Below are 20,897 nucleotides of genomic sequence, written 5' to 3'. Positions count from 1 at the left end.
CAGAGTCCTCTGTATACACAGCAGAGATGTCACACAGGTGTCCTTGTGAAATGAAACCATTTTCAAACACGTGAGGACACATGTACTGATCATGAACCTGGGGAAAATACCCAGAGAAGTTCTCCAACTATCATACAGTTGAGACAGAGCAGAGGCACCAGGGCGTGATGGGGAGAGTGTAGGAAGGTAAGGAGCATGGACCTCGTGGTGCAGGGAGTTTGATCTCAGCACAGATTGCAGCAGCATTTAGTATTTTTATTTAATTATTAAGAATTTTGCACATCTGTAATCCCAGCAACTTGGGAGGCTAAGACAGGGGGATTTCAAGTTTGAGGCCAGTCTCGGCAACTTCGTGAGACCCTGTCTCAAAATAAAAAATAGAAAGGACTGGGGATGGAGCTAAACCACCTCTGTAAAATTTAAGGCTTTGGGAGGAAGAATAAGAGTGGGAAATAGAACATGGAGACATCATTATTTATTGTTATAAAAAGGACAGTTTCAACAGTGTTGGGACTGGAAGTAGCATTAGGGCTAGTTTTGGTTGCATATATTACCCCATGCAACAGTGACTTAAACATTACATAAAAAAGTAAAGAGGTGGACATCTAAGCTTGGTATGGTGAGATCAAAGACATCATGGACCCAGGTTCCTTATATTTTGCCATTCTTCCATCCATAGCAAATTACCTCCTGATCCATGATGCTGCTTGACATCTGCATTTTGTAATCCACAGGAAAAGGGAAGGAAAAAGAATGTGCCCCATTGAGATGTCTCAAAAGCCTGACATAGTATTAACATTTACATTCATGGGGTAGAAATTAGCCACACTGAGCTGTAAGGAAAACTTGGAGAGCTTAGCTAAAAATAGGGGTTCTCTTGCTAAAGAAAAGGAGGAAGAACTTGACCTCAAAAGATAATCTGTAGCGGAATGCAAACTAAAATAATAGTGTGGGAATCTGGCAGTGGGCTTGCTCTGAACCGGTCGGGAGCTGTGAAAGCCATGGGCTCCTGGTACTACCCAAGTGACCCTCTTTCTGGACATCGTGGAGAGTGTGGCCATGTTGTGATGCGGTTTAGTGGGGAGCATGACAGATCACAACAGAGCCGACTGTGCTAAGGAGAAGTCTGGATGCTCTGACAGCCCGGAGGAGAACATACATAGGGTGTCATGGAAGGTTCCCACAGGAAGTGACATTTAAAATGAGCCAGGAGTAGAAGAGGGTGGTGAGGGGCAACCAGCCCCTATTTTCCTGGTGGTGGGAGAAGCAGGCTGGGTGTGGCCTGGTGGGCTCCTGCAACCCCTCATGCGCCAGTGTCTGCATGTGTCTCCTTCCTGATGGGGCTTTGTGGACAGTGGAGCCACTTGTAAGGGCTAGACAGGGCAGAGGCTGGCAGAGGATGCACTCCTGGCACAGACCAGCCCCACAGGCTGTGATTCTCAGTGAGTTGGGTGCTCCAGGCCCCCTGCTTCCTTAGTAGCCTTGTCTGCTGGCTCCTCTGTGAGGGCCACGACCCTGACTTCTTGGAATGTGAGGATAGGACATGATCTTCAGCTGGCCCATTGCTCCGGGAAGTGTTGCCAGAAGCCTCTGGCTGGGTGAGTTTGAGGTGGGTCTGGACGGAGCCTGGAGAGGGACCCAGGCTGGAAAGATTATTGACAAACGTAGCCCACTTTTAGCTGAGGTCCCTCTCGATGGCAGCTTCCACCTGGGCCCCACCTGAGTGGACCCTGACCAGCCCAGAGTGCTGCTGCCTCCCCAGGTGCCAGCTCCATGGTGTGCACTGCTTCTCCCTGGCCCCGAGGGTGCACGGTGCCCTCTCCTATTGTCTTTCGGTACTGTCATTGTGCCTTTGTGCAACAGATCCAGGTGGGTGGGTTGCTGATGGGGTGGTGTAGGCATTCTAGTCTCACTCTGACCTTCTGCCTGTTCTTCCAACTTGGTTAGTAGTTCTTTTGTTTTGTTTTGTTTTATTTTTTTGAATGTTGACTTTCTTTGCTTTGCTTTTATTAATTTTTGTTTTTACTTTTACAGACTGCATTTTGATTTATTATATACAAGTGGGGTACAACTTTTCATTTCATGGTTTTACACAATGTAGATTCACACCATTCGTGTAATCACATATGTCATCATAGGGTCATGATGTCTGTCTCAGTCCACTGTCTTTCATTCCCCCACCGCCTCTCAACCTATTTCCCTCTACACAATCCAATGTTCTCCATTCTTCTCTTACCCCTCCACCCCTGTTGTTACATATCATCATCCACTTCTCAGAGGAACTATTTGGGTTTTTTTTGGAGGATTGGTTTATTTCACTTAGTGTGATATTTTCCAACTCCATCCATTTAACTGCAAATGCCATAATTTTATTCTTTATGGCTTAGTAATATTCCACTGTGTAAATATACCACAATATTTTTATCCATTCATTTATTTAAGGGCGAAGAGGTTGGTTCCAAAATCTAGTTATTGTGAATTGAGCAGCTATAAACATTGGTGTGGCTGTGTCACTGTAGTATGCTGATCTTAAGTCCTTTGGTTATAAACTGAGGAGTGGGACAGCAGGGTCAAATTGTGGGTCCATTCCAAGTTTTCTGTTCTTTTGTTTTAATCAAGAATATAGGGCTGGGGAGATAGTTCAGTCAGTGCCTTGCAAACACAAGGCCCTGGGTTTGATCCCCAGCACCGCAAAAAAAAAAAAAAAAAAAAAAAAAAAAAAGAATATGACTGACTATGCTGGGCACTCAGGATCCCCTACAGAGGCACCCAGAGCAGGGGCACCTAGCCCAGACTGGTCCTGAAGGACAGAGAGGAGGGGACCATATTCCAGGTAGAAGCCTCGGATTGATCAGGGTCACTTGCTGCTCACCCACACAGTGCAACCAGTCACCTCTGGGCTTTGGCAGGGAGGCCCTGGTTCAGTGATTGGGGCAGGAACTGAGTGATGAGCCATGGAGGTGTAAGGGAGGTGGCCGCTCATCTCAGTCAGTTGCCTGGGGTCTGTCCCCCAGGCACTCCCACTAGGGCTGACCCCTCCTTCCAAGCAACCAGTACCCTGAGGTCTGTCACCCTTTTTCATGAATCCCCCAAGAAGCCTGGGGACCTGTGTACAAATGACCTGGGTTATGGATCTGTGCCATCCAGCCCAGTTCTCATTCCACTCTCTCCAGTAACAAGGCATGCTCAGCTGTCCGCCCTTCCACTGCACAGTTAAAATAAAGGAATGAAACATCATTATAACCATGATTGAAAGCTCAAGCCAACTAAATCAGCTCCACCATGACCCTGCTATCCGGCACATCAAATTGTGTTTGTGGTTCCCCACTTCCTTTCCTGTCCCTGTCCATGTACGGGCAGATGTCTCATTTTTTTTTTGTTGTTGTTGTTGGGGGGTTACCAAATTTCTTTATTTGAAGGAATGGTACAAATTAATGTCTACCTGTGTGTGTCTTACTAGTTTGACCGGGAAGATGTGGCTTTGAAGCACTTTGCTAAATATTTTCTTCGCCAATCTCATGAGGAGAGGGAACATGCTGAGAAACTGATGAAGCTGCAGAACCAACGAGGTGGCCAAATCTTCCTTCAGGATATCAAGATGTGTCCTTGTACAGTTGTATACACTCTTGCCTCTGCTGCATTGGTTAGTGGTGAGATCGATCATTTAAGCAGTTGGCCACCAGGTGGCGGTGCAGCACCAAACATGAGACCTGGCTGCCAGGCCTGGGAGCAACCAAATCCTTAATCCCCACTGAGAGCCATCCTTGAACAAAGTTCCAGTCTGTGAAAGCCCATTTTCAGTCTCCCTAAATGCTGTTTCTTGTAAACATTTTCCACACTTATTATTATTTTTTAAAAAAATTTTTAGTTGGCAATAGACCTTTATTTTTATTCATTTATATGTGGTGCTGAGAGTTTAACCCAGTGCATCGGATGTGCTAGGCATGTGCTCTGCCACTGAGTCACAACCCCAGCCCTCCATACTTATTTTTAAAAAGTCAGAGAATATATCCAAGTGTACAGAAGGTAGAAAACAAAAGTGTTGTATATAGTGAAGCCTTTAAGAAGCATTGGTATTAACAGTTTAGTGTGTATCTTTCTATGTCTCTATGTTGGCAATCGTGTGTGTGACTATCCTAAGAAGCATTTAAATGTTGCTTTCTCACTGAGGACTTCGCATACCGCTCTGTCCTGGGACCCTGACCTGCCCCACTTTGCCTATCAGCTTTTCCTGCCTTTGTTTTTTCTTTATCACGTACCACCTGCTGGATGCCATGCGTTTACCAAATGATATTGATTTGTTGTCTGTTTCCCTCACTAGAATGTGTTGGTGGAGTTCTGGCTCTTTCTTCACTGCTGTCCCTAGCACCCAGGACAGAGCCTGATATGTACTAGATTCCAGTAAGTATATTAGGGATGGTGCCTGAGCTTGCAGACCTCTTTCTGTCAGCAGGTACTGATGGACCCATCCTTTCAACCCCTGCTCAGTGTCCCACTGAGGGCTGTACTCTGGCAGCCTGCAGGGGAACACATCAGGCTTCCCTTGCTTTCTTGCCTTTCTGTAGGCAGTGGACCTTCCTGGAACTTGCCCAGGTTGCCTGTGTGCTGGTTCCTTGCAGGTAGAAACTCCCAGCTGGTGCTTGTAGCCTTTCCCGTTAAGCCTCACGGTGCTCTGAGCAGGTTGCCTGAGCAGGTTGCCGTAGCTTCTCTCTTGCTGAGGAGAAAGCAGAGACAGGAAGGCGGACCCTCTGCCTGCAGCGTCACTCTGCCAGAGCTCCTGGGAATTGTACCTTGGGATGTTGATTTCTCATCTGTCACGTGACACCACAAACACCCTTTACCAAGTTTGTTGATTGTATTTCATCTTTCTCTTGTTGTTTTTTCTATGCAGAGATTTAAATTTTCCACACATCTAAATCTGCCAGTAGGACAGGGGTGCGGCTCAGTGGCAGAGCACTCACCTGGCTCGCCAGCACACGTGAGGCCCTGGGCTCCATCCCCAGCACTGCAAAACAAAAAACAAACAAGACCAAATCAATGTCCTGGCAGTGTCCTTGGCCTTCTGCCTTTCGTATCGCCCTCAGAGAGGACTTCTTCACTCCCAGATTATAAAAACATCTCCATCTGTTTCTCCTGTAGTGTTTTTTCTTTTTCTGTTTAAATCTTTAATCCAACAAAAGTTTATTCTTAGCATATGACATTGGGTAAGATTTTAAACAAAATTCCTCCTCTCCCGAGTGAATCAGTGGTGTCCCGTCAGCGTTCACCCAATGATCCCTCCCTGTCTACACCCGAGGTGCCATCTGGTGGCATGCGGTCCCTCACACACATTCTCTGCGCTGGGTTCTGTCCTGCTGACCTGCTTGTCCATTTCTGTGCTATTTATCCACTGTGGCTTCCTGGCAGGACCAGGCCCATCTCCTTATGCTTTTTTTCCTGAAAGCATTAAAGCTATTTTAAATTATTTTTCCAGGTGAAAATTTGAATCAATTTGTTGAGTTCCAAAATGAATCCCCTTAGGATTTGGACTGAACTTGCATTTATTTTATTTATAGATTAATTGAGGAGATTTGATGGCTTTACAATATTGTCTTCTTTAAAAATTTTTTTTTAGTTGTAGGTGGACACAATGCCTTTATTTAATTTATTTATTTATACATGGTGCTGAGGATTGAACCCAGTGCCTCATGCATGCTAGGCAAGCGCTCTGTCACTGAGTCATAGCACCAGCCCACCAATATTGTCTCCTAATTCAGGGGAAGGAAAGGACTTTCTTTTAAGTCTTTTTTTGTTTTTTAGGTTAAGATTTTTAAATTTCCTTCAAATGATTTTTAGACGTTTCTTTTAAATTTTTCCTTTGGCATTTCCTCTTGTGAGCTGGCTCTTGTGCCACTCTGTTATCCATGCAGAAGAAATCATTGCTTTTATGACCCCATGTCCAACACTCAGTTTTCCCCTCAATCCAGTTATGTTTGCTTTAAATCTAGAAATTCTGCATTTTTCCTGGTTCATGTCATGCTTTCCCATATTTCAGTGTTATAACTGATTTTTTTCCTGTTATTTTTTGATCATTTCAAACTGAAATCATTTCAACAAGTTTTGGAGGGGGAGGCAGTGTGGACATACTGCATTATCTTGAAACCAGAGTCTCTTTCTGGAATTTGATATGAAAGTGTCATTGGCCTCCACACACTTTTGGAACCTCCACCCCACCCCTCACCCCTGTGGTGCCCTCTGTGGAATGTGGGTGATGCTTGAAGACGCACTGAATCTAAGTGGGCCCCTGGTCCAGCTTCTGTCCCCTGGGCATGCTTTCTCCAGGTGCTGCTGAACTATCTCCAGTCCCCCTGCTTCTGGAGACCTGGCCTGCCTTGCCACCCATCCCTGGGTTCCCTTGTGCCTGGGGCCTGGGCTGCTTGGGGCTGGGCTCCCTGTGGAAAAAAGGGCTCCATCCCCAGGCAGCCAGCGAGCCTCCTTCTATACGCCTTCCCCACTGCTGCCCCCTCTACCTTTAGGGGAGCAGCTGGCGTGGCCCCACCTTGCCACCTTCTGAGATGAGCCTTGCCAGCTGTGTCCTGTTTTTCTTGCATTTCTAATATTTTGCCCTCTGTTCACTTCTTGTTTTGATCCTGAACACATGCTTAGGAGTTTGTCCAAGTGTCCTCTAAAACCCCAGCCCCAGCCTGCTGCCTTCATCTCTTGTCTTCCCTTTTCTGCCCTGGTTGGCATGGGGAGAGGCAGGAGCTGTCCCCTTCTGAGCCTGTCCCACTGGGCCGGGTTGTGGTGCTGGTCCTGAGTGGTGCTGCAGTGCCTTTGGAGATAGTCCTGCTCTTGCCACCTCTGCCCCATAAGAGAGGGCACTGTGGGGCAGGCTCCCTCTCTCATCCTCAGGGCTCTATTCTAGCTCCCCTTGAGCTTTGGGTGACTGGGATGGGATGCCAGGAGTGGAGGTGGGAGACTTGGCCAACTTCTGCAGGAGTCTGTCTCTGGGATTGCCCAAGCAGAGACAGTGACTCCTCCTAGATCCAAATAATGTTGCCTACTTGTCTCTAAGCAAATGATTTCTGAACTTGATTAAACACGTGACTGATTGTGAGCCCTCCTGAGCTGGGGAGAGCAATGGGACACTGGATTCCTGGTCTGGCTGCCACAGTCCTTAACACACAAAGGGGAAGCTTTACTACTGGGCTTCTGGCATGGAAGGGCACCCCATGAGTTTGCTTCCGGGCTTTCGTGGGTGTCTGGGATGTGCCAACTAGGTCATCCTCATTTCCTCATGCTCCCTTTCACCTCTGTTTCCCAAAGCTGCCTGTAAGCCTGCCCCCACAAACATCCCTGGGTTCCCATTTTTCTGAAATTTGCTTCTCCTGCCTGTGGGAGACATCAGGTCTTGCTTCCCAGCTAGTGGCTACAGGTAAGAATGTTCCTCCCCCTTCCCCCCTCTTCCGCAGCCTTGTTTTGGAAGGGAGGGAACTTTGGTTTCCAGAGTGGATCGTAGGATCATTCAGGGGGCATGGGAAAGCCCTGGCTGGCCTTTCACAGAAGGCCTAAAACAAAATTCTACTCCAAAGTGAGGACACTTCCATAGTCTTCAGAGAAATACATGTTCTCCCATTCACATTCATCCCATTGCGTCAACTTCAAATCAATTTCCTGTGGCCTTATGCCAAGAGAGCATTGTCTTGGCCCACCCCTGCCCCTAGAAGGTGAGGGTGCTGGTGGGGCTATTAACAGAGACACCCTGGAGTTTACATCTTGAATGTTTCCCAAAGACCCAGATCTTCAGGGCTTGGTCCCCAGGGTGGTGTTATTTGGAGGTGATGGAACCTTTGAGACGTGGGGCCTGATGGGCTTGATGGCTTTATGTCATTGGAAGTGTGCCCTGGAAGTGGAAGTGGAATTCAGGCCTCTTCCTCTCTTTTGCTTCCTGGCCATGAGGTGAGTGGTTTTGCTCTACCATGTGCTCCTGCCATGATGTTCTGCCTGGCCACAGGCCTAAAGGAATAGGGCCCACCAGTCATGGACTGGAACCTCCATGAACCAAATAAAACTTCCCTGTTTATAAAGCTTATTATCTCAGTATTTGCGGTAGCGGCAGAAAGTTGACACAATAGCTTAATGGAATGCATGCTATGTGCCAGGCACTGTGCCAACCCCTTCTGTGTACATCATCCAAAAATCTTTCCAAGCTGAAGGTTGGCCAGGTCTGGCAACTTGCCAAGGGCACAACGTAATGACAGGTGAGCATTCAATCCTGATTTATCTGTTCTTTAAGTCTCAAAAAGGTCCCTGGCTCCTTTCACTGCTTTAGAGATTGCTTTGTGGCTGTCTTGGGCCTAGTGTCTACCAAACCTGCAACTGCTGGTTGTGAACTCTTGGGGGTCGAGGGTGCTGAGTTACACATTGTAAGTCCTCTCAAATCCAGTGTGCTCAGAGCATTGTTTGTAGACTGAAGAGCAGGTACCGTAAATATGCCCTGCTGTGGTTCAGATGGATATAGGTACTGCTGTGATTGTTAAACCAGACTCATTTAAAATTATTGGTGATATTTTATTATTATTATTATTTTTTTTTGTGGTACTGGGGATTGAACACAGCATCTCACACATGCTAGACAAGTGCTCTACCACTGAGCTACATCCCCACCCTTTTAATGTTATTTGAAAACAGGGGCATACAAAGTTGCCCGGGCTAGTGTGGAACTTGCAATCCTCCTGCCTCAGCCTCCCAAGCAGCTGGCATTACAGGCATGCAATCCTGTTGGTGATTTTAAAATAGTTTTTGTTATCATGGGTACTTTCTTAACAGATGTCAAGAAGAGAACTAAAGGTTTTTAGTATTGAAGAAGAAAGGTTTCTACAGTGCATTTACATCTGTATGAATCTGCACGTCCCCCCATGTTGCTGTAGGTCTGTGTAGATATGTGCATTATGATGCTGCCCTATTCTCTGTAACTGTGTGTCCCCAGGGACAGGAACTAGGGACCCTGAGGAGACGGACTTTCCTGTTTTCTTTTATACCTTTCAATTCAGTTTATATACTTCTAGTATATACATGTATTTTAAAGATTCAGAAAGTTCTCCTACTTGGAAAGACAGGGCAGCCTAGGCTGGACTTCAGGTTTCCTGCGGGTGCGGATGGGCCTCCTCCACTGGTGCCTCCCGGCTTCAGCTCAGGAGCTGGGGAGCACCTGCCGTGGGGAGACGTAGATTGCTGCCTGTCTGTGCTGTTCCAAGAAGGTGCTGTCCCTGGCCCTCCCTCTGCCCAGGCTCTCAAGTTTTATCCCATTTTCACCATCTCTGCTGCTGGCCCAGGTGCTGCTGGCTCCTCTCCCAGTGGAGGCTCAGCCACACGTGGCATTCTGGTCGCAGCAGTAGCTCCTCAGCCCATTGTCTGTCCCCCAGGAGGAGCCAGAGGTGGGGTGCAGCGCATCCGGAGGGGGCTGGAAAGGAGCCTGTGAGTGCCAGCTGGGTGACGGCATTTCAAGCCCTACATGTGCTTGCGTGGCCAGGGCCTGCCTTCGAGCGCCGCCAGCGCTGCTGCTTCCAGGAAGTTTGGTTGAGTGTGGAGAGGGTGGGGGAAGGGAGATGACAGCACTGCCAGCCCTGCGCAAGGGCCATTCCACTCCTGGCTGGTGGTCGCTGGTGGGAGAGCGTGCTGTGCCGTGGCCGTGGCCATGGCCGGAAGTGTGTGCATGCGCACGCATGCCTGAGAGGTGGGTGTGAGCAGAAAGCTGCGTAGCTAACTTCCGTCTGTCCTCGTCGTGGCTCCTGTGCGTGGCAGGAGGCAGGAGCGAGCAGCCGTCTGCTGGGCAGCACAACCTGCCCGCGGAAGCGGCTCTAGACCATATTTGGGATCCATCTCTTACTTGTCTGAGACATTTGGAAGAAATCACTCTCTTGTAATTGGACAGGCCTGGATGTGTATATTTTCTTTGAAACAACCTCCATGGGCTTAGGAAAAAGTGATCCTTCTGCTCTCTCAGCAGGGTCTGCCTCAGACTGTCTCAGGCCATTTCCTTGGTTTCTCGAACCCAAAAGGTTGAAGGGGTGCTCAGAAAACTTGGAAGGAGACCAGCGTTGCATCTGGGATTTTCTTCTCCCTCATCGGGAGCCCACACACACAAGGCCAGATTCTGTCATGAACAGAGAAGAGAGATGTGGGATTGTTCTGTGGTTCTGATGCAGCTGCCACGTTCTTAAGAAGTTACGTCATGAGAATCGCTTTTTCTCCTGCCGTGTTTTGTTTTCCAGAGAGGCATTGGCAGCGAGAGAGAGAGAGAGAGAGAGAGAGAGAGAGAGAGAGAGAGAGAGAGAGACGGAGGGAGGGAGAGGGAGAGGTGTGTGTGTGTGTGTGTGTGTGTGTGTGTGTGAGGTGAGAGGCAGATGGAGGTGGGAGGAGTGAGGTTTTGGTGTCGTACAGACTGATTTGCTCAAACCCAAAATGCTGGCACACTCCCTGTGGGGCCCACCTCCCCTACTAGCAGGGACACAGCTGGTGCAGTTGCATAAAGATGGGTTGCCATGTTAGAGTTTAATCACTCCCTGAGCCTCAGTTTCCTCATCTGTAACACGGGATTTTAATAAAACAAATAAATCCTTAATAAAACGCATACCTCTAGCCAGACCCTGGGACAGATGGTTTTCAATAAACTGTGGCAACGACAGTGGCTGAGCAGGCCGCTCTGAGCTCCTTGAGGCCCAGGGCTGGTCTGACTCCGTGTCACAGGCAGGACCTGGGAACAGCTTCGCAGAGTTCGCTGAAGGGATGAAGGCGTGAGCAGGAGCTAGGAGCCGCCGCAGGCGGTGCAGGCTCCCCGCACCTCCCCGCCTCAGTTTTGGCTTGTGTCTGCTGCGTGGTGGTGTCTGTGATGACATGGGGCTGGGGAAGGGGAGGAGGGCCGCCACTGCTTATGTTGTGCACTCTGGCACCCCACGTGTCCCTGTGTCCCCGTGTCCTAGGCCTTCACATGCTCAGTGCTCTCCTACCCCTGACTTGGAGCATTCTCACTCATGCTTAAGACCCAGTGCAGTGACTGTGCTCAGTGACACCTGCTTTGACCCGCGAGGGCCTTAGTCACCCCCCTTGTTTGTGCTCCAGACCTGCCCTGGGGATGTCTCCCTACTGCCCTCCTTGCCTCCGGGGCCCTGAGGACAAGTCTGTGTCCTTGACCAGTGTCTCAGTGGATAGTTGCTGCGTGAGCAAGGGAATGAGCCTCTGAGCAGCCAGCCGCCCATTCCTAACAGCCCCAGACGGAGACGCTATCTTGGTTCCTCTCTTCTCCTAGGTGCATCCTGTCTGCAGGCCTATGTGTTTACCTCCCAAACACCTCACACACCTGTCCATCCACCCTGTGGCCGGCAGTCCAAGCTACTGCCATCTCTTACCTCTGAAACGGCTCTACACATCTATCTTTGGGCTCTCAGCACAGTTCTCCACACGGTAATAGCCACAGTGATCTTCAAACTCAGTGCAGGTCAGATCTTGCCAGTCCCTGCTCAAAACCCTTGGGTGCACAAGGATTCCCAGTGTTCTCTAGAGAAAACCCACTCCTCCCATGGCTGACAAGGCCCTTCTTGCTCTGCTCCAGCCTGTCTCTTCACTGCTTCTAGCTAAGTTCCAGTCATGGCCTTCTACCTCCATCATAAAACTGCCAAGCTCAGATGTACCTCAGGACCTTTGCACTTGCTGTTCTCTCTGCAGAGAATACTCCTGCAGATTTCCATGGTCGCCTCTTCCAGCTATCACATTCAAGGACTTGGGGTTAGAGCTTAGTGATAGAGCACTTGCCTAGTATATGCAAAGCTCTGGGTTTCATCCCCAGCACTTCAAAACAACAATAATAAAACAAAACCCCAAATATCACATCCTCAGAGTCCTTCCTTGACCATCCTAGAAAATATCTTCCCCTCATTTTATTTCTTCAAGGCATTTGTCAGTATCTGATAAGTTACCTTCTCTGTGGTGTGCATGTTCTGAGTGAAGTACTAGGGAGCAGGGGCCTTATGTGCCTACTCACTTTGTGTCCCCAGTACCTGAAGCAGGGTTGGTTTGTTTACTTGTTTTTGACTGGGGTATCTGAATTTGGATGGGAAAAATGACCTCTAACTGAAAATTTGCATTTCTTTGATTTATTAATACAGAGAGTTGCAATAATACTAACAATACTGGCACTTTGTTACCAATAGATATCACAAATGGCCACTTTATAATTGTGGGTCTAACTACTTTGAAATTAAGGTAGCTATTAGATTCACTGATAGATCTTGTTACTTAATGCAATAATAAATATATATACACATATTCTCTTATATGAAAAAATAAATGTTATTATATTATAAATTATTTTTAAAAATAACTATATTTTAATTGGTTTCCCGTGTAATTTTATTTCCTGTATTAAAAAACATTTCTGTGACAAGGGGCCCCAAAGGGTCCAAGGCACAAAACAGTTATAAACTGCTGGTTAAAGCAATGCCCAATGAGCTGACTGTGTTGGTACATGCCTGTAATCTCGGCTACTTGGGAGGCTGAAGCAGTAGAATCACAAGTTCAAGGCCAACCCCGGCAATAAAGCAAGACCCTGTCTCAAAAAAAAAAAAAAAAAAGATGCTCAATGAATGAATGGTGTGTCTCTGTCCCATTTACATTTTCAGGGTTAAGTTTCTGGTGATTGGTACGAACTTGATGTTTAGGAACTAGCCTTTGTCAAGGTCCTTTGGAAACTACTCTTGACCATGTGCCCATGGAAGCAGGTTTATGGCAGGGTCCTGCCTGCCGCCACTTCCTCCCTGTACACACCCCACTGCCCAGACTGTACCTGCACAGGGCCACCCTCTACTCCTGAGGGCACAGAGCCCCCACCTGGTTGGTGAGCAGAGACTGGTGTCTCAGCGTCCTGAGTTCCAGGAGGGTAGGTGGCTACCTGGGTACAGTTGGTCTGGCCTGGGAGGCACAGTCGTCATGGCCCTCTCCTGGGGTAGAGAAGCAGTTCTTAGGGTGGTTTCAGGCCAGGCTGAGCCCTGATGAGAGTCTGCACCTTGATACAGGAGTTGTGACCCAGCTGGGCTTCAGCATGGAAGTTGGATGACTGGGGGTTTCTCTGGGCCTGGCAAGGATGCTCCACTCTGCTTGGTCCTGTTATTTCTTAGCATGTGAAATATCGCTTGTCTGAGAGTCACTGCCCATAAATTTGGCTGTTTTTGTCAGTGGCGAGACATGCAGGAGTCAGATCGGAAACAAGTGCTCTGTCTTTCCAGCTCAGGCCTTCCATAGAAAGCATAACGGGTCACACAGTGCTGCTGCCATACTTCATCTCTAGGTGGACCGGGGCCACGGGGCAGGGGAGCCCTGTCCTCTGACTCTGGGGCTTGGCTTCCTGAACTCAGAGCCTGGAGCCTCTGTTGGGAACCCCCCTTCTAGCAGTGAGAGCCCATGGTTTCACAGAGCACAATGCTGTTCTTTCTTGAACATTTATAGCTTTTTTTTTTAAGGAAAAAATAAAGGAATAAATGAATAGAAGCTTTTAAGATAAAGCTAATGTGGACAGTTACTGACGGTGTTTGACTCTATAAACCTGCCTTTTCTAGATATTTCCTAAGAAGGAATCATCATACATTTGATTTGCATCTGATTTCTTTTACTTAGTGTGATGTTTCTGAGGTTTAATCATGTTGCAGCTTGTATTAGTATTTCATTTCTTTTTATAGCTAGTAGTACTACATCGCGTGGATGTCTTGCAGTGTTTACGCATTTGCCCGCTGATGGACATCTGAATTGTTTCCAGCCTTTGGCTACTAGGAAGAACGCAGCTATAAACATTCACATACATGCCTTTGTGTGGATATGTCTTCATCTTTTTTAGGTAGATACCTAGGAATAGAATTGCTGTTTTGTGTGGTAAGTTTTTGTTTAACTTTTTAAGGAACTGCTGAATGATTTTCCCAAGTGGTGGTACCATTTTGCTGTCCTACCAGCGATGCACGGGGCTTCCACTGCTCCACGCTCTGGCCAGCACTTGCTATGGGCCGTTGTTTCCTCTTTTCAATTTGAGCTACCCTAGGGCATTAGGTGGGGTTTCAGTGTTTAGATTTGCACTTTTTTGACAACATTTCCCTTATTCACTTATTTTCTTTTGTGAAGTGTCTACTTGAATATTTTATGCACTGCTTTCAAGCCTGTACCAGCTGTGGATCTGTGGTCCTTGATGACAGGGAATGTGGCTTCTCTTGGGACAAAAATTATTAAGAAATAAGCCTTCTCAGCTCATCTTCTTTCCTTGGTCACAAAAAAGAATTTTGGTCTCTGTGACTCAGTGTCTTCTCTTTACCTGACCAGTTCTTTTTGTTTGTTTTTTCTTTTTTTTTTTTTTTTGATGAAAATTATCAGGCACTTGGAAAGATTGAGAGACCAGGAGAGTGGACTCCTGTGTGCCCTCTGCTCTGGATACAGTGGCTGTGAACACGTTACCTTTTTTGCTTCATCTCTGCTAATGTATGTTTTGCCCATTTGAAAGTGAGTCACAAACTCACTTTGTCTCCCAATGCTGCCCATGCATCGCCTGTGGTTAAGGACCTCCTCCTACTTAATCAGCGTGCGCCGTTCTCATGCCTAGGACATTGGGTAACTGAGCAGTATCATCCAGGAGCACAGTCAGTGTTGTTTATAGGGCAGACTGGTTCTTCTGAGAGTTCTGGAGAAGACAGAAGGTAGAAGGCTCATAGGATGGAGCGGAGTAGCTGGCAGGGCTGGAGAATTGTCGCTGGCATGTGAGGACGTGCATGGAGGAGCCTGGTCATCTGGCCATTGGACTCTGGGACAGCCTGCTGTTCTGTGATGGGGCCCATGGCTGTGATGGGGCATGGGGGCACAGTTGAGTCAAGGGTGGGTTGGCACTTTTCGCCTTCCTTTCCTGGTGACCTCTGGGTTAAGTCTTGCCTTCTAGGACCGATTTCCTCATGGCACCATAGATGCTACATGTCCCAGGTGAAGTTCATCACCTCCCTGCTCTGTGCCTTCCCTGATGAGGGATACAGCATCCTTCTGGTGCTCATGCCAGAAGCCATCCCATTGGTGTCAGGTTCTCCCTCGCCCTCACCTCAGTTTCTGTGGACTCTCTGACCTCCCTGTTTCTCCTGTCTGTCTTCACTGCTGCCACCTCAGCTTAGAGAACCCCCCTCATCTCTTACTGGGGTAGTTGCAATTGACTTTTGACTGGTGTCCCCCTACCCGTCCTCCCTAACTCCTGGCCACTTTCCTGCTAAGAACTGCTGGCGGCTACTCTGCCCTCTTTTGCTGGGTGTTTCTGAAGGTGCATGCACGCTGTGTGGGAGCAGCCAGTTCTGTTGGGTGGTCCCAGCATGGTAATCAGAGGTGACCATAGAGCAGGTCTTGAATGATGACATGATGGTGGGACAGCACGAGCAAAGGACATGAGTGTGAGGAGTGGACCTGCCTCAGGATAGGGGGAGGAATGAGATGGTGGATGTCATGATGAGTACCACGTGGTGGCACATGATGAGTACCACGTGGTGGTCAGCTGTCACCTGGGGTGTTATTGAGGAAGTGATGTGGTGCCCAGGGCGCACAGTAGGATCGATTTGTCTTCGTCACTCCACCTCTACCTTAAGACAAAGTCCTCCAGTGCCTGCAAGGGCCATGCAGACACCAAAATTGTTGCACAGGCCAGGTGGGACCCAAAAGCTCTGATGCAAGGGGTATCTGCTGCTCAGCTCAGCTGATGGTCGCTGTGCAGGGACATGGGCCCAGTGCTGTCCAGAAAGTCAGAGATCCAGAAGTCTATGTGAAATCTTCCAGTTTTTAGATGTTGGTAATTAATTTAAAGACTAATAAAACTCTACCAGCCTAACAGACTACATTTCTGGGCCATATTTGGTGCCAAGGCCACCAGCTTATGACCTTTCTACTAAGGTGTCCTTCTGGGGTTCTGCTGGAGTCTGGCACAGCTCTCCCCTGGGGGAGGTTCAGTTGGTTTCAGAGCCTGATTTTGATGAACCTCCTTGCCTTGCAGGACTTCTCCAGGCAGGTTATGTCACCGGCAGAGGCTGCCCTGAAGCTCCCTGCGGCCTGGAGACTATGTACAAGAGGAATGGTCTGATGGCTAGCGTGTTGGTCACCTCTGCCACTCCACAGGTACAGAGGCTTCAAGGATTGGGACAGTGGGTGGGAGGGCCTTCCAGCTGACCAGGGCAGCAAGGCCACAGACCCCCATGAATACTACCATTCTTAGCCCTCGAAAGGCCCCTGGCCATGCCAGGCGTGAGATTTGGGAGGCAGTCAGCTCTGAGGATCAGTGTGTTTCTGAAGTCGTTCTCTTCAAAGAAAAGCAAATACCTGCCCAGTCCAGCCGTAGCAAGTGCCACATTCCATTTTGGTGGCAAAAAGGGATCAGACCTTTCCCAGGAAAAGCCGCTGCTGATTATAAATAAGTCGCACATTCCGGAATGAAGTCAGACAGAAGTAATTCCAACTGGCCCATGTTCTTGTTTGCCTTACTCTGTAGGAAATGGCTGTAAGAGTTGGTGGTCTGAGAGTGGCCTTGGCCAGGCCCCTGCATGGGATTTGGGAGTTTGCTTACCACGCTCAGTAATGGAACAGACTTATAGGAGGAGTGGGTGTCCCCTGAGGCCCTCTTTGCTTATTGCATAATTCCTGGCCTCTCTGACACACTGGCAAGGCCATGTTGGGGTCCTGAGCTCACTGTAAGTGGGGCTTTGAAATGATCTTGGGTGACCAGCCAGAAAGTTACAGGAACCAGTTCATTTCTTACAAGTCTTTCAAAAAATTCTTATTTTGATTTCTAGTCTTGAAATCAAGCTTCAGATTCCTCAATGGGGTCTGTATAGTTTAAATTAGGTTGCTATAGCTTCATCATCATCATCATCACCTGGGAACATGTTTGGGGCAACTTTTGATTAAATGAGTCCCCATGAATGAGTGCCTGTGTTTGGAACAGGTATGGTGGAGTATTATAGGAAGGTTATAAAACCTGAAGTTCCAGGAAAGTGCTCTGGTAACTGGAGGAATGACTTCTGTTTCCATCTATAATAATATAGTAAAACTTTGATCTGTGTGTATACTTGTGGGCATATACATGATGTGTGTACACTATATTTAGTCAGCCCTCTGTATCTTGTATCCACCAGCAATAGATTGAAAATGTTCTAAAAAAAATTGTTCTGAATACAAGTTTTTTCTTGTCATTAGTCCCTAAACAATACAGTGTAACAACTATTTACATTGTACTAGGTATTGTATCTAGAAATGATTCAAAGTATACAAGAGCACACAAAGTATACATATGTTATTGGCAAATACTAGACCATTTTTGTAAGGGTCTTGAAATCTGAAGATTTGGGCATCCTTGAGAGACCCCAATCCTATCCCCCATGAATACAGAGGGCTGCGTAGGTGTATAACCAGCACATGGTAAATATTTGTTGAATGGATGTATGAGTGAATACGTGTATAACTGAAGTGCTCAATAAATCTTGGTGACTGAATGGCACATTTACACCCATACACATCCATAATTTAGCTTTCACTCTACTCCTAGTAGAGTGAAAAAATGTGGTACACAGGCTTTCTCTCATTTAACCCTCACAATGACCCCAGCAGGTATGTATTGATATTCCAGTTTATAGATGAGGAACTAAAGGTACAGAGAGGTGAACATGCTGGCTTTGGATCCCACAGCTGGCCACCTAGGTGGGGTCTAAGCCAGGCTTCCCTGACTCTCAAGTTGGTCCCCCTAACCATGACACTGCACTGTCCCAGAGGAAGTCAGCCCTGTCAACCTGATGGAGCCAGCTCCCTGGAAGTGGGTACCAAGTACAGAATGACTGGTAGATCTTCTGCTCGGGTCTGCACAGAGGACTGGGAAGTGAAATTGAGTCCAGTTCCAGAAGGCTTCTGGGACAGTTGTCATTACCTTTTAGGTTTATTCTGACCCAGATTCTCCTTAAGGGAGAGAACTTTTAAAATAGCGATGCCTGAGCCTGCCCTGGTCCACTGGAACTAGCACCTCACAGGAGGGTGATTGAGGCCAGTTTCTTTCTCAGCTTCACTTATATAACCTGTGCTTTGACCTTGGACATGGGATTTAGTATAACCATTTTACAGATGATAAGTGAGGCTGAGCCCAGTGAAGTCACTTGCCTGAGGTCAGACAGCAACTGGTGTGGAGCTGGCATTTTATCCAGGCCTATCTGACTTCAGAGCTCTGAACCAGTGTGGTCTGCTGCTTCCCAAGAGAACCTCAGGGTTTCACAACAGCAGCCTCACTTGCAGAACCTCCCAAGCCACAGGCCAGTGGAACTGGCAGGTAAAGTTCTGCTCTTCTCTTTAACCTCATGTTTTCAGTTATTGGTTGGTTTCCCTCACTGGCCTGACGTCACTCTTGTTTTCAGGAAGACTGCAGCATTTTTCCAGAGATAGCCATTTTGGAAAGAGTAAAATAAAGAGGAATTAATAAAAGCATATTTTCATAAATCCCACTTCAAGATGTTGAGGTTGATGGAAACCACAAAACCCTTCTTCAGGAATTGAGACAAGTAAAACCATTTATGAGCAGGGTACAAGTTTTGGGTGGTAAGCCTGATGGATTCCCCAAAGTGGAGTGTGATGAATTTAAATAAAGTTAAGGAGAAGTTAAAGAGAAGGCATGTGGTGTTGGGTTTCAGATCTGCCATGTGGGGGAGTTTTAACTGATTTGCTCTGGGAACCCCTTTCTGTACTTGCAGGGTGTAAGAGCTTTCTTTACATGAGGGACTGTACTAAATATAACTCTCACCACTGTCTCTGAAGCTGAGTGGTCACCTCTCAGCTCATCAGGCAGGAGCTTAAGCTCCCAGTGACCCATCACAAAATAAACCTCAAGGGCCAGCTTTACATTTTACCTGACAATTTCCTGCAACAACTTCAAGTGGGGGGGAAAAAAAGGTGAACTGAGTTCATGTTTGGAGGACAGAATGAAACCAAAGGTCTTCCCAGGCCTCCTGAGAGGTAGAGGCCTGTGCTTCCTGACGATTGGGCTGGGACTTTTCTCTTGTGGGTGCTGGGGAACCCAGGGCCTCTGACCGGCTAGGCAAGCCCTCTGTCCTGTGCTGTAGCTTTTTATTCACTATGCCACTGCTGGCCAGAAGCAGCCGGGGGTAGCAATTGAAGGCACGTGTTTTGGGGTCATGAAAAACTAGGTTCACAGTCTGACATCCAGTTTCATAGCTGAGATACTCTGGAGAAGTAACTCTCCTCTGCTTCCTTATCTGTAAAATGAGAATAATAATAGTGTGTGTGCATGGGGACTCATGAGAATTAAATAAACCCCTGTGTGTGAAGTGCTTATCAAAGTGCCTGGACAGGAGTGAAGTGCTGGCCACAGAAACCTTCTCATTGTGTGCTCTGTCCTCCTCCATCCCCCCTGCTGGGCAGTTGGGGCAGTGATTCCAGGGCAGACCCTCAGCCTGTGCTCTCTCCACCTTCTCCACAGGGCAGCAGCAGCTCAGACTCTCTGGAGGGCCAGAGCTGCGACTATGCCAGCAAGAGCTATGACGCTGTCGTCTTCGATGTCTTGAAAGTGACTCCTGAGGAGTTTGCTGTAAGTGACACAGTGACACAGTGATGGGGTGCTGGAGGGAGTCACTGCTCGGGGCTTCCTGCCCAGGTTGGGGCACCCTGCCTATCCAACAGTAGGGGAGTGTTGGATAAAGGACACTATGTCCTTTATGAAATGCCGTGCCCCTTGGAAAGGAGGCTGCAGGTCTGGATGTTACCACCAAGGACGGCGCACACGGTACACATGACTAGTAAGCCAGACTCAGGTCCAGCACAGTCCTGGAGAATGAGGCCTTTTTTAGATAGCACTCTCGGCACACGCATACACACACACGCATGCACACATGCATACACATGCAGCACATGCACATACATAGTTGGATAAGGTCTAAATTTGATGTTTATTGACCATAAATAATCAGATCTATGGAGCTAAATATATTATTTACTATACTTCTTGGTTGAACATCCCAATATTTGGAATTTAATTTTTCTTCTTTTTGTCTATTTGCACATGCTACATTTTTAATAATAGCCATTTTCTATAATGGTAGACAATATTATTTGGGTGATTTTTTTAAATTATAAATTTAAAAAGGGGGAATCCAACAAAAATAGAAGATCAATAGAGTAGAGGAAGAAAATCAAGACGAAGAGAGGAGGATAGGGCCTGGGTAAGTACTGGGGAATGAAATCTAGCAGATTATGCTGTGTTCATGTACAAATACACCACAGACAACCCCCCACATATATGTAATTCTAATGTACTAATTAATAATAATAATAGGAGAAAGATCAATAGATTAGAGCAAGCAGAGCGGGTTGGGAGGAGTGGAGGGAAAGGGGTGGGCTGTATTTGTATGTGCAAATACGGCATAATGAATTCACTATTATGTATGATATCATATACCAATAAAATGAAAAAATAAAATAAAAATTATAGATTTAAAAAATTGTTTTTTCTCCAGCCAGTGTGCTGCTGCTGGTCTGACGGAGGGACGTCCCCTTGGGTGAAGCAGAGTTAGCTCCGTGTTTTACTGTGACTTGGTTTCCTCCTTTGGCTTTGTGGGTAAAGGGAGTATATTGGCTCTGGGACGGCCTCAAACCTGGTTCTGAGCTTTCTCTCCAGACTCATGGAAGTTTTTCCCACCCATGCCCACTTCTTTCCCATCCCCCTGGGTATAGAGGCTTTGTATCCTCCAGGGTGGCAGAGAAGCTGACTGAACCCCATTTACTGCACTGCCATGTTTGACTCCCATTTCACGTTGTGCCAGGCTGTGCTGGGCCTTGTGCACACACAATCTCCGGTATCTCTGAGGGATCCA

General features: G+C 47.5%; 1 protein-coding gene across 9 annotated transcripts in view; it reads left to right on the top strand.

Moving 5' to 3' along the window:
* Positions 1-20,897, top strand: part of Ralgps1 (Ral GEF with PH domain and SH3 binding motif 1) — a 245,413-nt gene that overhangs the window by 18,242 nt on the left and 206,274 nt on the right. For all 9 annotated transcript variants that reach the window (XM_047523697.1, XM_047523694.1, XM_047523696.1 and 6 more), the window contains exons 2-3: positions 16,031-16,152; positions 19,508-19,615. In XM_047523697.1, the coding sequence (XP_047379653.1) occupies positions 16,096-16,152; positions 19,508-19,615 (165 nt within the window). In that variant the 5' untranslated portion in view covers positions 16,031-16,095. The remainder of the gene's footprint in view (positions 1-16,030; positions 16,153-19,507; positions 19,616-20,897) is intronic.

Source organism: Sciurus carolinensis, chromosome 14, assembly GCF_902686445.1.
Source record: "Sciurus carolinensis chromosome 14, mSciCar1.2, whole genome shotgun sequence".
NCBI lineage: Eukaryota > Metazoa > Chordata > Mammalia > Rodentia > Sciuridae > Sciurus > Sciurus carolinensis.
Note: the sequence above shows the minus strand (reverse complement) of the source record. Positions and strands in the feature narration are given on the sequence as shown.